General features: G+C 42.0%; 1 protein-coding gene across 1 annotated transcript in view; it reads left to right on the top strand.

Moving 5' to 3' along the window:
* Positions 1-13973, top strand: part of epas1a (endothelial PAS domain protein 1a) — a 29454-nt gene that overhangs the window by 12783 nt on the left and 2698 nt on the right. The window contains exons 3-15 of the mRNA XM_072667394.1: positions 2030-2175; positions 2308-2392; positions 3500-3618; positions 3820-4022; positions 7206-7312; positions 10043-10190; positions 10386-10597; positions 11337-11503; positions 11621-11734; positions 12423-12838; positions 12962-13088; positions 13185-13299; positions 13399-13560. Coding sequence (XP_072523495.1) covers positions 2030-2175; positions 2308-2392; positions 3500-3618; positions 3820-4022; positions 7206-7312; positions 10043-10190; positions 10386-10597; positions 11337-11503; positions 11621-11734; positions 12423-12838; positions 12962-13088; positions 13185-13299; positions 13399-13560 — 2121 coding nt within the window. The remainder of the gene's footprint in view (positions 1-2029; positions 2176-2307; positions 2393-3499; positions 3619-3819; positions 4023-7205; positions 7313-10042; positions 10191-10385; positions 10598-11336; positions 11504-11620; positions 11735-12422; positions 12839-12961; positions 13089-13184; positions 13300-13398; positions 13561-13973) is intronic.

The raw sequence follows: 13973 nt of genomic DNA, 5'->3' as shown, positions 1-13973 counted from the left end.
ACAACCCCGTGATCACTAACCCAGTGCTCTAACCACTGAGCCATTTAAAGTGTTTGGGATCAATGAATGATATGTAAATGATATGAATGAATGTGTGTACATGAGAATTAGAGTGCAGAGACCGAGAAAGACAGTTTCTCACGCTCTGGCAGAGCTTAATAGACTGCTATGAAAGAATGCTGAGAATGCCTGACATAGAGGCAGGTTAGCTAGACATGAAGGGGAGGTATTTATAGTGGACAGGCGTTTTCAAACACACCCGCTCGAGATGATGACGCTGTGCAGACCGGGTCGCTCCAGCTGCTGGGGGAAGGAGGCTCGCTCTTATCGAGGGGAAACAGCTCTCCTCCTCCCAGCGTGAGGCCCAGCTTTAATTATTGTCTCCAGTTCTTCAGATTGTTCGCTGGCATTGTGTGCTTTTCTGCTGATGTTACATGAGTAATTTGTTTTGGTTCTCATGATCAGATTTCCGTACTGGATAAGATTCTGTACTGGATCGGAATGCGTCTCTTTAGTGGGATCAGTGATTTTTGTGATGGAGTGGAAGAGGGTGTGTGTGTGCGCATATACCTGCTTTTATTTTAGTTGAATGATGAGAGTCAACCAGGGGTGGGGAATAAAGATGTGCAAACACATACAGACTTATAAGTACACTTACTAAGCACTTTATTAGGAACACTAAACTAATACAGTGTCTGGTCCTCCATTGCTTTAATGAGGGCCTCAGTTATTCGCGGCTTGGATTCCACAAGATATTGGAAACATTCCCTTGAGATTCTGTGAGATTCTGGTTCATCCGGACATGATTGGGTCATGCAATTCCTGCAGACCTTTCAGAAACACTTTCATGCTGTGGCTCTCCCATTTTACCACATCCCAAATAGGTTCTCTTGGATTCAGATCCATATTGGGAAGGCCACTGAAGAACATGGAACTCATTGTGTGCATTTCATGAACATGACATTTTGCAACAATACGAAAACAGTCCGTGCCATTCAGTCGATCGTTGATTGATAGTTACGGGATGTAAAAGAGAAGAAGACTCTTTGGACGGACCAGGCAACCTTCTTTCATTGCTCCAAGATTCAGGCCAGATGCTTATATGCTTGCTGTTGGCAATTGTGGTGGATCGTGGACAGGTGTTAGAATGGGCACTCTGACTGGTCAGAGGTGTCATGCACGGTGCATTGTGAGGTATTCCTCCTATAACCACCATTCAAAATTTCTGAGACTTGTGCCACAGTTCTACTGTTCCACCCAGACAGAATGGCCTTTGTTGTCCTCTTACATTCAAGAGCCTTGAGCTTCAAACACCCAGTTTCCTGTCTATGCTTTGTCCCTCTTTTGGCCACTGTCAGTAGTTATCCAGCACAGCAGAGCAGGAGCACTCCACAAGCCTTGCTGTTTTGGAGGGCTCTGATCATAACAATTTGGCTGAGCACTTCTCATATTTCTCCTGTTTAATACTATCTGTCCAGATATTTGTGGACACCTCTTCTAATGAATGCATTCATCTACCTTATGTTTATCCATTGCTGACACAGATGTGCAAATGTGCACACACACCACACATACACATACACACATAGTCCCCGTAGAGATGTATTGATAATAGAATTGGAGCAGATAAACATGAATCTATTGGCACGAGCTGGGGAGTAGGGGGTGAAGATCATCCAACATCCTGTTCTCACTAATGCTCTTGTTGCTAAATGCAATCAAATCTTCACAGCAGTGCTCCTCCTAAATCTAGTAGAAAGTCTTCCCTAGACAATAGACACAGTTACTCCAACATTTTTTTTTGTTTTATTGTGCTGTTTTATTGTGTATTTGTTTATATATGCTTTCAGAAGAAACAATGAATGAGCAGGTGTCCCAATACTTTTGTCCATGTTTCTCCATCAGCTCAACTATGCTGATGGAGAAACTTACCCCCCCCCAACACACACACACACACACACACACACACACACACACACACACAGCCTTAAGTAATTTTTCTTTGCTTCTGTTTGTGTGTAAATCACAGGCTGCGTGGGCAGACAGCCAAAAGAGGACACCCAGATGGATGCTCTGTATCTGAAGAGTCTGCAGGGCTTCATTGCTGTGGTGACCTCAGAGGGGGATATGATCTTCCTCTCCGAGAACATCAGTAAATTCATGGGCCTCACACAGGTGAGTCTCCTCCCTGATCTCTTTCTCGATCAGGAATGTCCACATCTCATGTCATTTTGGAGAGGAAGGCGGAGAGCTGTTTGTCCGAGTGCTCTGTTCTCTGCGTCTCTGATGTGAATGGATCTCTTACAGGTGGAGTTAACAGGACACAGCATCTTTGATTTCACACACCCTTGCGATCATGAAGAGATCCGAGAGAACCTCAGCGTTAAAGCAGGTGTGTATGTGTCGCTGAGTGCAGTATGTGAGCAGAGGGCCTTCTTTTTTTCTGTTGTTACATTCGTGTTGTGGAGATGTGTAGATTAGTGTGTATCTTTCTACCCAAAAGACCTGAGATCCCATATGAAACAAACCTTGTCTCTTTCTTATCTCTCTGCGTAGTAGCATGAACATGCTGTTATCTATCCAACATCTTATCAGCATTTTCATGATACATTTTGTACATTCCTCACATGGCTCTTTGAGTTCCTGCCTGGCTTGGTGTGGCGCTCATCTTCTGCACTGAAAGTGTTGCATTGATTGAAAAGTGTTATTTCAAATTTACACTAAAAACATCAGTGTTGAAGCACTGCTAGAAATAAATGCTACTAAATGTAGCGCTCAAAGACGTGAATGTGAAAAAGATGTGAACGTGAATCCTGCTAGACCTGTCAGCTAATCGCTCATTTGCCGTCGTTCAGTCAGACAGTCTGTCGGTCGCTCGCTCGCTCACTCATTCATTCAGTCACTCACTCAATCATTTTGTCACTTATTCAGTCGATCACTCTGTCAGTCAGTGGGTCGCTCATTCAGTCGGTCACACATTATTACTGTGAGAATTCCTCATGAATAAAGACACAATTTAGTCTCTCAGTTCAGATTTTTATTCAGATGTTGATAAATCTTTTACCTCTTTTCAGTTTAAGAGTTCACTACACTAGTCTCCTCTCTTCCGTTCTGCTCCTTTACCTCCTCACCCTTTTTTTCCGTCATCCACTCTCTCTTTCTTTTTGTCATCTGGCCTGGTCAGCCTTGGTCCTGTAGAGTGACTAATGTTCCTGGCTTTTGATTGGCTGCTAGGAATGAAATGATAGCAGGTGTGTTATACTGTAGCTGGGGTTTCAACAGGCCTACTCACTGGAGCTGAACTTTGGACTCCATGGCCCAGTTAGAAAATAAAAAAAGACCAAAGATCTCAACCTCCAACAGTCAGAATTATATCTCATAGGTCAGTTATAACCTATGAGATGTTATGATGTGTAGTTTAGAAATAATAAACATTGAAAACTATTGTGCTTCAAGTGAAGCTAAGGATGATACTAACCTGCTGAAATGTGGCTTTTAGGGGCTGTGCATGGCAGAAGGTGTAAGGAGCTGAACACAGAGAGAGATTTCTTCATGAGAATGAAGTGCACGGTCACCAGCAGAGGACGTACAGTCAACCTTAAATCGGCCACCTGGAAGGTAAGCACATGGAGGGATAGGGGAGGGGTGGCAAGTCAGATTTCACAACTGAATGATGAATTTGGGTTGTAGATGCATTGTTTATGTTCTTGTGAAAAGAATAGTAGGTTATTAGTAATACTAGTAGCTTATTAATGAAAAAAAAGGTTATTTTATTACTGTTAAAATATATATAATATACTGTCTTCCCCTTTACTTCAGGTTCTTCACTGTACAGGACATGTGAAGGTGTACACCAGCTGCCCCCCTCATGTCTTATGTGGATTTACCGAGCCCCCCCTCACCTGTGTGGTCATGCTATGTGAGCCCATCCCTAACCCCTCCAATGTAGACACGCCCCTTGACAGCAAAACCTTCATGAGCCGACACAACATGGACATGAAGTTCATCTACTGCGATGAGAGGCATGTAGTTCTTACTATGTTGTCAGATGTGGGAGTATATAAGGGTGTATCGGGAGTCTGAATACACATGAATTGCATGATAATATACCCCAAATGTTAAGTACCATGTTCACCCAGTGTAAAGGACTATACATACAAGTTGCTGTTGCTTTATGAACAGTGTGTGTGTGTGTGTGTGTGTGTGTGTGCTAAAGGTTAAGGCTGGAGCTCTTATCTGAAATCCTCGGAGAGACACAGTAGTTATGGCGCTGCCTGTGTCGTTATCATGCACTGTAATAAGGGAAAGTGATTATGAGGGCAGTCGTTTAGAGTAGCGCGACCTCTGGCAGCCTTCTGGGATCAGCAGCTGCTTACTTACATAACTTCCACGGAGGGCTGACCAAAAGGGGTGGGGCTTGGTCCGCCTCTGCCGTCCATGTTGCAGTCCATCCAGGTCAAGGCTCTGGGCTGATAAGTGCAGCAAAGTGAGGGCCCTACAGATTTAGTCCGCCATGCTGGCGGTCACTCTACTGTGGTTGTCGTGTGCCGATTGGTGAATACAATAGTCAATTATAAATCATGATGATAGCAAGTGAACTAAGATTTATTTATTATTAATCTAGTTATTTACACCATATGGATAAAAGTATTGGGACACCTGGAGTAACTGTCTCTACTGTCCAGGAAAAGCTTTGTGTAGATTTTGGAGCATTTCTGTGAGGATTTGATTGTATTCAGCGACAAGGTGTGTGTAGTGAGGGCAGGTTGTGGGCACATCACCACCCCACCTTGCTTACTTCCAAAACAATCTGGGAATTTTTTTTTTCTCCTTTGTTGTTGTTATATACCTTCAGATAATTTCTTATCAACCCAAGCTGCTGCCCCAATTTATAAAAACAGCAATTATAATAAAGAAAAGTATCTTTTTAAGATCTTAAATGACTCATGTGGTTATCCTGATAAAAACAGATCCCATTGTCGTGGGAAAGCAGAAGTTGTTATGGCGTGATAACATCAATAACTTGATCTTGAGAAAACAAAATGCAGAGTACCTGAAATATCACTGCTGTCCAGCAAAAAACATGCATTTTTGTCTGTTTTTAGTTTTCTCCGTTGTTTGAACCCCGTAGCTGCTCTGAACTCGGTGTTAACATGATGAATAGACCAATAGAAATGCTCTGAATTACTTATTTCACATTAACCATTAACCTCCATTCAAAGTAAAAAAAAGTCACCATTTTGGCAATACATGTTTTTCATTGTACAGCGACAATATGCAAACCCATGGCCCTTTAGCCCTTCTCTAAAGTTTGTATATGAAGTTGTGTATAGTTATTGTACACACATGCATAGAAAGAAAGCAAGAGCTTAGTTGTTATACATATCCCAGCTTAGAATGCTGGGTCAGAGCACCGAGTCAGCTATGCTATGGCCCCTGTGAAGCAGAGCGTGTTAGGTGTCTTGCTCACAGGCCCAAAAGTAGCAGCTTGGTGGACTCCGGTATCAAACCATCAGCCATGTGATCAATAACCCAGCCCTATAACCACTGAGTTACTATGTTATGTTTTGATATGAGTTGTACAGTGTTGGGTTTTGAGAAAGGAACCCCGTTTTGAAGAGAACAGCAGTGTCTTAAATTAAGTCTGCAATGTATACAACACATGCTTCCCATGCTGGACTCATCAGACTCGCATGCAGACTCTCATGCAGCTGCTGTGGTAGGAGGGAAGAGTGGGTTACAGTTCTTGCACAAGTCCTGAAGCTGTTATTGATACCTAAAACAACAGCAAGGAGGAAATTTCGGAACATGATGACCCATGCTACGAGGTCAGTAGCAATCAAGTGGAGCACCAGCATGATGAGGGTATTGATCACAGAGATAAATGGAAACCTTGATTAATGATTGAGGTGCTCGTTTCAGAGCTGCCTTTAATCTTGCTGATGTGCCGAGGTAAACTTTTGTGTGTGTTTAGTGCCTAACAGCTCTCTCCAAGTTACTGAAATCAGCTGCCAGAAAGAGGCCCATAGGTTATAGAACAGTACAAATGTGTTTTTGAACAAGCTGGAAACATATCAAAGATAACAGGCAGAGCAAAAACCCTCCAGACCGAGAATAAGAGGGAAAGATTAATAAAGGCCTCACTTGTCATCATGTTTGCACTGAAGTGGTGAAAGACTTTACGTTGGCTTCCAGCAGGACAGTTTTGTCTCATTTAGTGGACTGATGGGTTACTCTGTCTTTCAGTAGTGTGCTTCAGCATGGAGGAGAGCCATGAGGATTGATTTGTGGAGATTTGGGCAATTTTTTTCCCCTTTCTTTGTGATATATTTTAGTCCTACTAGGCTTAGAAAAGAACAGAGCATATTGTAGCAGTCACGCAAAAACACTGTATCTCCAAAATGTTAACTTTACAAGAGAAGGGAAAATACCTTCTTAACTTTCAATGGAATTCAATATTCCAAGTCATCTTGAAACATTTCTATTGGTCTATTTGTCATGAAATTCTGACTAAAGAACAACCACCAGATTCACATTGTCAAAAACGGCAAGAATTAAGATACACGGTTTTTGTGGTACAGCAATGATAGCACAGATATGTTTAATTCCACCACCTGTTCACCTGATTTAACATCATTAAGCACTGATTTACTAAAACAGGTGTTGGATGATTGTTTTTTTTGTTTGTTTGTTTGGTTGAATTTTTCCCTTTTTCAAAAAAAAATGGTACTGCAAATTGACCCACTAGCAAAGTAAGGACATACCATGTCACCTATGATACATGCAAAGCCAGCAACCACCTCTTTTTAAAGTGCTGCCGATGCCGCATAGCCTGGGCAGCCTGTGTGCATAAGAGTAATTGGGGGAGAGAGCGCCATCTACAAACCTGGAGAGAGCGTGACCAATTGTGCCATCTCAGACTCCGGCTGCTGATGGCAAAGCGGCCTGGCTTGGGATTCAAACTCATGACCCCCGGGCCATAGTTTTAGCACATTAGATGGCTGAGCCACTCTAAACCCTAACATTAATGTTTTACTCAGTAAATAAACACTCTGTCCAAATAAAGAGCTTATTCATTCCCATATTCCAAGGAGCCTTAACTTTTTGCACAGTACTGTATATTAACAGTGATGATATCCGTGAGGCAGAGAGAGGGCTGTGTTTTTACTCAGTTCATTAAATCTCTATAATCTGTGTTTTTGCAGGGTGAGATCTCTGATGGGATACAGGCCAGAAGACTTGGTTGGGCGATCTGCATATGACTTCTACCATGCAATGGACTCCGACAGCTTGACCAAGAGCCACCAGAATTGTGAGTACAAACATTATTGATAATCACTAACCTACTAAGTGGCTAAGAATAACAAAGTTCCCTCTCACTCTCTCAAACACACATCACATGTATGGTCCTAAAACAAGCTGAGAATGCAACAAGGTCTTAACTACGGCTGGCTGATTGAATTATTGTGTATTTATATCAGCCTTGACCAAGCACCAAAATGACCCACAGCTTGGCAGAGGCCTGTGCATCTTATCTTTTTGAAATGTGTAAACTCCAGGCTTGAGCTCAAACTTCCCTGGACAGGAGGCACTTCCCATAGACTCACTGACTGAGGGAAGCAGATGTCCAGCTTGTCCAGCTCCTAGAATTGTTGAGTTATTTATAAACCCAGTGGTTATTGCGCCTCATTATTTATTTGCTTAGCAGATGTCACAGTGCAAACATTTACCTCCGGACCAATAGCGTTTCATGTTTAAATGAGGCTTTTATGGCTTTATTGGTAAGACTAGTCACAGTTAAAATAAACATGCCTGGTCAGAACCTTGGCCTTTGTGTGGAGGAATTTATTTATTTTTTTGATAGATAGCGCTCCAGTCAAGAGCAGGACTGTGCCATGGATGCTTTTCATATTCTACCCACTTAGGATTTTGTTATGTGAGAGCTGACCTGTACTTCTGCTCAACTTTGACCTGTTCTCACACTGTGTTCCAGAAACCTTTAGGGCTTTTTGTGCTCCATGACACTTTTTTCATAAATCACAAGTGCTTGGGCCTCTCTCTCACTAACTTACGTGGCATCAAGTGACTGCTGGCCTGTCTGCACGCACTCTGAGGAATGACACTGACCCACACCAATGCCCTGCAAAAGCTGACTTGTCCACCCACATATGAGGACTACACAATAAACCACAGACTTTTAACTTCCAGAAGACGTTTCACAAGTCACTGCTTTGAACACATGCAAATTAATACAAAACTAATACAAATCACTGTATCCAAATACATATTTCTACTGTCTCTTAATTAATTTGAAGTATTTCTTATTTCTAGTATTGAAGTTTTAAGTATGCAAGTGTCAGAAACTACCATAAAGCAAAGCATTCATCACTGAGGTCATGGGTGTGGGCACAAATCACTAGTAAACTCTCAGAATAGAAAGGCCATCTTGCAGATTCCAAGAAATAAAGAATAAATATAGTAAATGGAGGTAAATTATAAGAAAAAGTGATGTGAACTGAAACTACATGCATTACAAGCCTGGCAATGCGAGACCACAGAATATACCTAGAGTTGGATCAAATTGATGATTGAGGTTTTGTAGTCATATGTTGATTATTACAATTATTTATGATTGCCTGAAATGGGAAGACTGTGTATAATAGTGCTGTGATTCCTGTATGGATCACTAAATGTAGATACACGTAGTACATTTGCATTTTAACGTTGTAGTCTTTGTGGCCTTTTAAATTCAATGTGTATTGTAGTACACATTGAATTGTGTTGAACAGCGTACAAAACAGCACACTGCCCAGAAACTTGCAGAACGTGCTGTACTCCAGGACTTGTGGAACATTTTAGTAATGCATTTTAAAGGCTATGGCTCCTGACATGTGTCATGTGACTGCATTAGTAATTGGTCGGTCTCTACCAGTGCTGTAAGGTCTGTTAAGCTAGGTCAGGTCAGCCGATTAGCGGAGGATTATCTGCTAATGAAACTGTGAAATGACCAACATTATGACTGGTCAGATCATCCAGTCCAGGGCAGAGTGCTTTCTCAGCTCCGGTATGATTATGACTAGCATTGTTTAAGCACATGGAATATACTGTATATCTATTGTGTGTTTGGGTACGGCTGTTAAAAACAGCATGCACATGTAGAGGTTATGAAGTTATGTGAATTTAAAAAATTGGACACTTGGTAATTCCAGAGTTCCTCAGTTTCTTTCTTTTAGGTCAGTTGTTGGTGGATTTACTGTCTTGGGTCATTGTCATGTTGCATGGTTCATCTCTGCATCAGCTTTTAGACTGACAGAGCTTGCTAGACCATGCTGCAGTGAAGTACACAGTTTGTGTCCAAATGTTTGTGGGCACCCCTTTTGATTGAATACATTCAGATACTTTAAGTTGCACCCATTGACACAGATGTGCAAATGCACACACAGCTGGTCTAGTCCCTGTCGAGAAGTATTGCCAATAGAATAGGACTCTCTGGAGCAGATAAATATGAACCTATTGGCACCATGCCTAATTTGCCAGGAATGGCCTAGATGTATATAAAGCCTGCCTGCTTTGAACTGTGTTTTCTGGAATGATGGTGCACCATCCAGTACTTTTGGGATGAGGTGAGGTGGGGTGGGGATCATCCAACATCCTGACCTCACCAATGCAATGCTCCCCAGAATGTAGCAGAAAGCCTTTCATGGACAGTAGAGACAGTTACTTTAGCAAAAGCACTTTTAAACCAATGTATGAGCAGGTGTCCCAGTACGTTTGTCCATATAATGTTCTTCCCATCTCTCACTGACTAATCTGTTCACCATATGCAGCAGCACACTGGGTCCTCTCTGAGAAGGTCTATGCCATAAACATGCCCATTTGTCCATGAAAGTAACCAAATGTTAATAGCTTGTTGAAATATTGATAAGGTGTATCAAATACCGTACAAAAATTCCATAAAAATAACTCAGTGCTGACAATTGTCACGTCAACCATGTTTTGCATGTGTACCACAGTATTAATAGTTGTATTTGTGTTTGTGCAGTGTGTGCTAAGGGGCAGGCGGTGAGCGGGAAGTATCGAATGCTGGCCAAGCATGGGGGTTACGTGTGGGTGGAGACCCAGGGAACGGTCATCTACAACAGCCGCAACTCTCAGCCGCAGTGCATTGTGTGCATCAACTACATACTGAGGTAAGGCTATAGTCCCCTACAAAGACAAAAAGCAGTAACTATGCAAACAGTGCCTGTTGTAGGCAGGTAAATGTCCCAGTCATTATAGGTAGGGGAGGTCAGTATATGAGATTATGTTATAGTTATTTATTAACAACCATAACTGCTTAGACCAGCACCAACTTTGAAGGCTGCTCTGTTATTGCTGTGTTTCAGTGAAGTCGAAGAGAAGTCCACTGTCTTCTCCATGGACCAGATGGAGGCGCTGTTCAAGTCCCATGACATGCTGAACACAAGTGAACTCTTCTGCCCGGCCAGCACGGTCTCGGACTCAGCCAACCTGCTCTTCACCAAGCTCAAGGAAGAGCCTGAGGACCTGGCCCAGCTTGCACCCATGCCAGGAGACGCCATCATTGCCTTGGACTTTGGTCAGAATGCCACCCGTCGCTACTTCTATCCCCACAACAACTTCAGTCTGTACTCTCCCCCATCCTTCGATGGCATGTCCACCCCTCTCCTGCATGCATGAACTACTGCTAATACTCTCAGTATTCCTCGTTCTCTACCTCGGAATCACAACATACGCACATGTAGTGCCCTGGTCATAAGCTTCGCAACAGCAGCCTTTGTACAGTAGCTTGGTTGTAGCTTGGCTTTGCAGCAGGGTACGCTTTATTTGAGAACGCTAGAGGACAGTAGAGCATGTAGATTTGATCAAAGTGGGCTTTACTTTATGTAGCAACTTTGAGAGCAATTGTTTTTTTGTTTTTCTTTAATAAACAGGTCTTTTTTTAATCATTGGTATTGTTTTCCTGGTTTGCACAACTGAGCATTTTCTCATGATGTGGGGTACTGGATTGTGTATGGTCTTCTGCTGGTGCTGGGTTCTAATGGGTATGGGAATTCACCTGTTTCTCCACAAAGTATTTCTTTCCACCTGCATGCAATGGAAACCTACTAATCATAGATTTGTTTTTGTCTGTTTTAGATTGAACTTTGGGAGCGTTTGGGCTCACTTTTAACAAACATCATTTCCCCTTCTTATACTCACACTCAACAGCACACTCGTAATATAGATCATGTAAAGAGGGCTTATACTTTAGTACCTAATATCTAGGCGTGTCGCCTCAGTGTCTGACGCCTATGCTCTGCATTGTGCATTCACAGGAAGGCCACAGTTTGAGGAGCAATCCATCTTCTACAAGTCACCCAGCCAAGCTGCAGGCAATAAGCTGTGGAAACTGGACTCTCCGGCATCCATCTCAGACAGTGGCCTGCCCAGAACTCTGTCCGGCTCCATGCCTAGTCTGAGCAACTGCAGCAGCTGTTCCACGGTATGTTCCTTTGCCCTCTTAAGTGCCTTCAGAGCACTGATTGTGTCTATTGTTATATCTTTTAGTGTAATACACTGTTTTTCTCGTTATCTCATGTTGTGCACTTGTGCTCTGCAGCCTGACAGTTCAAGAGGAGATTGCTATGGTGCTGGGGAGAATGAACTGAAAGTAGAGCTGACAGAAAGGCTGTTTGCCCAGGCCAATGAGTCGAAGACTCCCACTGATGCACAGGTCAGTGCAACTTTAATGAATGGAATTCCATTCTGGTTTTAAGGAATAATATGTCTGCAGAAGAGGGACCTCTCTCTGTGGGTTTATGTACCAACAATAGATGTAGTCTTCCGGGCATTTAATTAAATTCAAATTTGTCATTGTACTAATGCACGCTAATTAATACAGGTTAATTGGCAGTACCAAATTGGGAGGAAAAAGGGGGAAATAAAAAAAAAAAAAAAAAAAGAAAAAACATCCATGGTGTGGATAGAACAGTGATTATATGCAAATGCTGCAATTGGCTGTCATATAGACACTGAAGAAGAAAAAAATACTATTGGAAACAATTAGTAAACATTTTTAATAGCCAATAGAGTGCTGTAAAATGTATTTATGTAATATGTATTATTTTTGCTAATTTCTAACAATTTATTTTATGTATTATTTAAATGAATGGTTATTTGACATTATTTGCCAATAGAATTAAACGCTTAAGATAACACCTTAACATTTTAAATAAAGAAAGAAATAAAGTATAGAAATAATAATAGAATAAAATTCTTAAAAATGTTTAATAAAGCATAGTTTTATGTGAAGTCCATACATACATGCTACTCAAGACTTAAATATGTAAAAAAAAAAAAATTATTAATAATATGAGCAAAGGCCAATAAAAGAAAATGTCAATGTCTTTTGTTTTGAACAGTTTGATCTGAATGATCTGGACTTGGAGACACTGGCTCCTTACATCCCCATGGACGGTGAGGACTTCCAGCTGAATCCCATTGGTCGAGAGGAGCCTCTGTCTGAGCCAGGCCCAAGTGTGTACACCACACCCCAGCACACGTTCAACTGCGTCACCCGCCTCTTCCAGCCCCTGGGTCCCTTCTCCTCAGACAACGAGAACTGTCCCAGTTCCTACCCAGACACAGAAGTCCTGCCCCCTTACCAAACACCTGCCACCACACCAGAAGTCCTGCCCCCTTACCAGACACCTGCCACTATGCCGCTCTCCTCCAGAGAGGGAAGGCAAAACCTGCAGTGGCCCCCTGATTCATCATTACAGTTTGGAGCAACAAAGCTGGTTGGACAGAATCTGACTTCTGCTCAACCCCAGCAAAGGTAACAAGCATTTTGGACAGATACATGTTGAGTTTCCATTCAGGTGATAATTCAAGTGTCCTACTTATTTCGGATTATCAGTGTACTTCAATTCATGTAAATGGTCATTTATTTCTCTTACAGAATATTTGAGAACTTTGCTAAGCCATGTGACGACATGGGCCTTGGTCAGGTTTCACTGCCATCCAGTTTTAAACGCAAGAGGCAGACATTATTCAGCTCCTCATGCTCCTTCTCAAACACCCCCCAGGTAAGGTTAAAGAAAATCCTCCACATGGCTGTCTAATCATGAATATTAACATGGTTTTGGGAGTACAATTGTGTGCTTGTATGGGATTGCCTTCAGGCAGGAATTCCTCGCAGTGAGTCAATGGAGGAAGTGTGGAAGCGAATGAAGACGGTAACCGATGACGACTGTGCCTTTTCTACCAGAAAGTCCACAAACCCTGGAGTGCCTGAAGGTACATTTTACAGTACAGCTTCTGCAGCTTTTGTTTAATGGGTCTTTTATATGTCCATCTTCTCACACTTCATAATATTTCATGTGCTTTTCCTCACAGACAATTTTTCCTCCAGACAAGCTGGAGTGGGTGCTCAGATCAGTCAGAGTCAGCTTCCTCCAGACAAGCAGAGCTTTAGAGAGCACAAACAGCCTTTCACTGAACACTTCTGCCCTCCTGAATTCAATCAATACAGCATACTGCCACCCCCCAAACCCACAGGTCAGTCCCTCATACCTGCAGACACCCCCTGTTAAATGAGCAAACAGAGGTCCTCCAACACGGTCAACTCTCAAAACGTGTGTCCTTAAACTTCAGATTTATTGGTCAGTAATGTAATTAGGGCTTATTATTCAATAATTATTATGTGCTATTTAGCCACAAATAGCTGTGATACCTACATAATGTCGCTAACAAAAAAATATTCTCCAAAATGGCAACTTGACAGGAGAAAAAAAAAAAAACTTTTTCAAACACTTTCAATGGAGGTCAATGTAAAAAGATTTTATTCCAATATATTTTGGAGCATTTCTATTGGTCGATTCATCATCACATTTGTAGTAATGTAAAGAACACCAGCCAGATTCAGATTATGTCAAAAGATGAAAAATAACAAAAATGGAGATACAAGGTTT

The sequence above is a fragment of the Salminus brasiliensis genome, chromosome 22, assembly GCF_030463535.1.
Source record: "Salminus brasiliensis chromosome 22, fSalBra1.hap2, whole genome shotgun sequence".
Taxonomy (NCBI): Eukaryota; Metazoa; Chordata; class Actinopteri; order Characiformes; family Bryconidae; genus Salminus; species Salminus brasiliensis.
The sequence above is the reverse complement of the archived record's forward strand: the minus strand, read 5'-3'. Positions and strand labels throughout refer to the sequence as shown.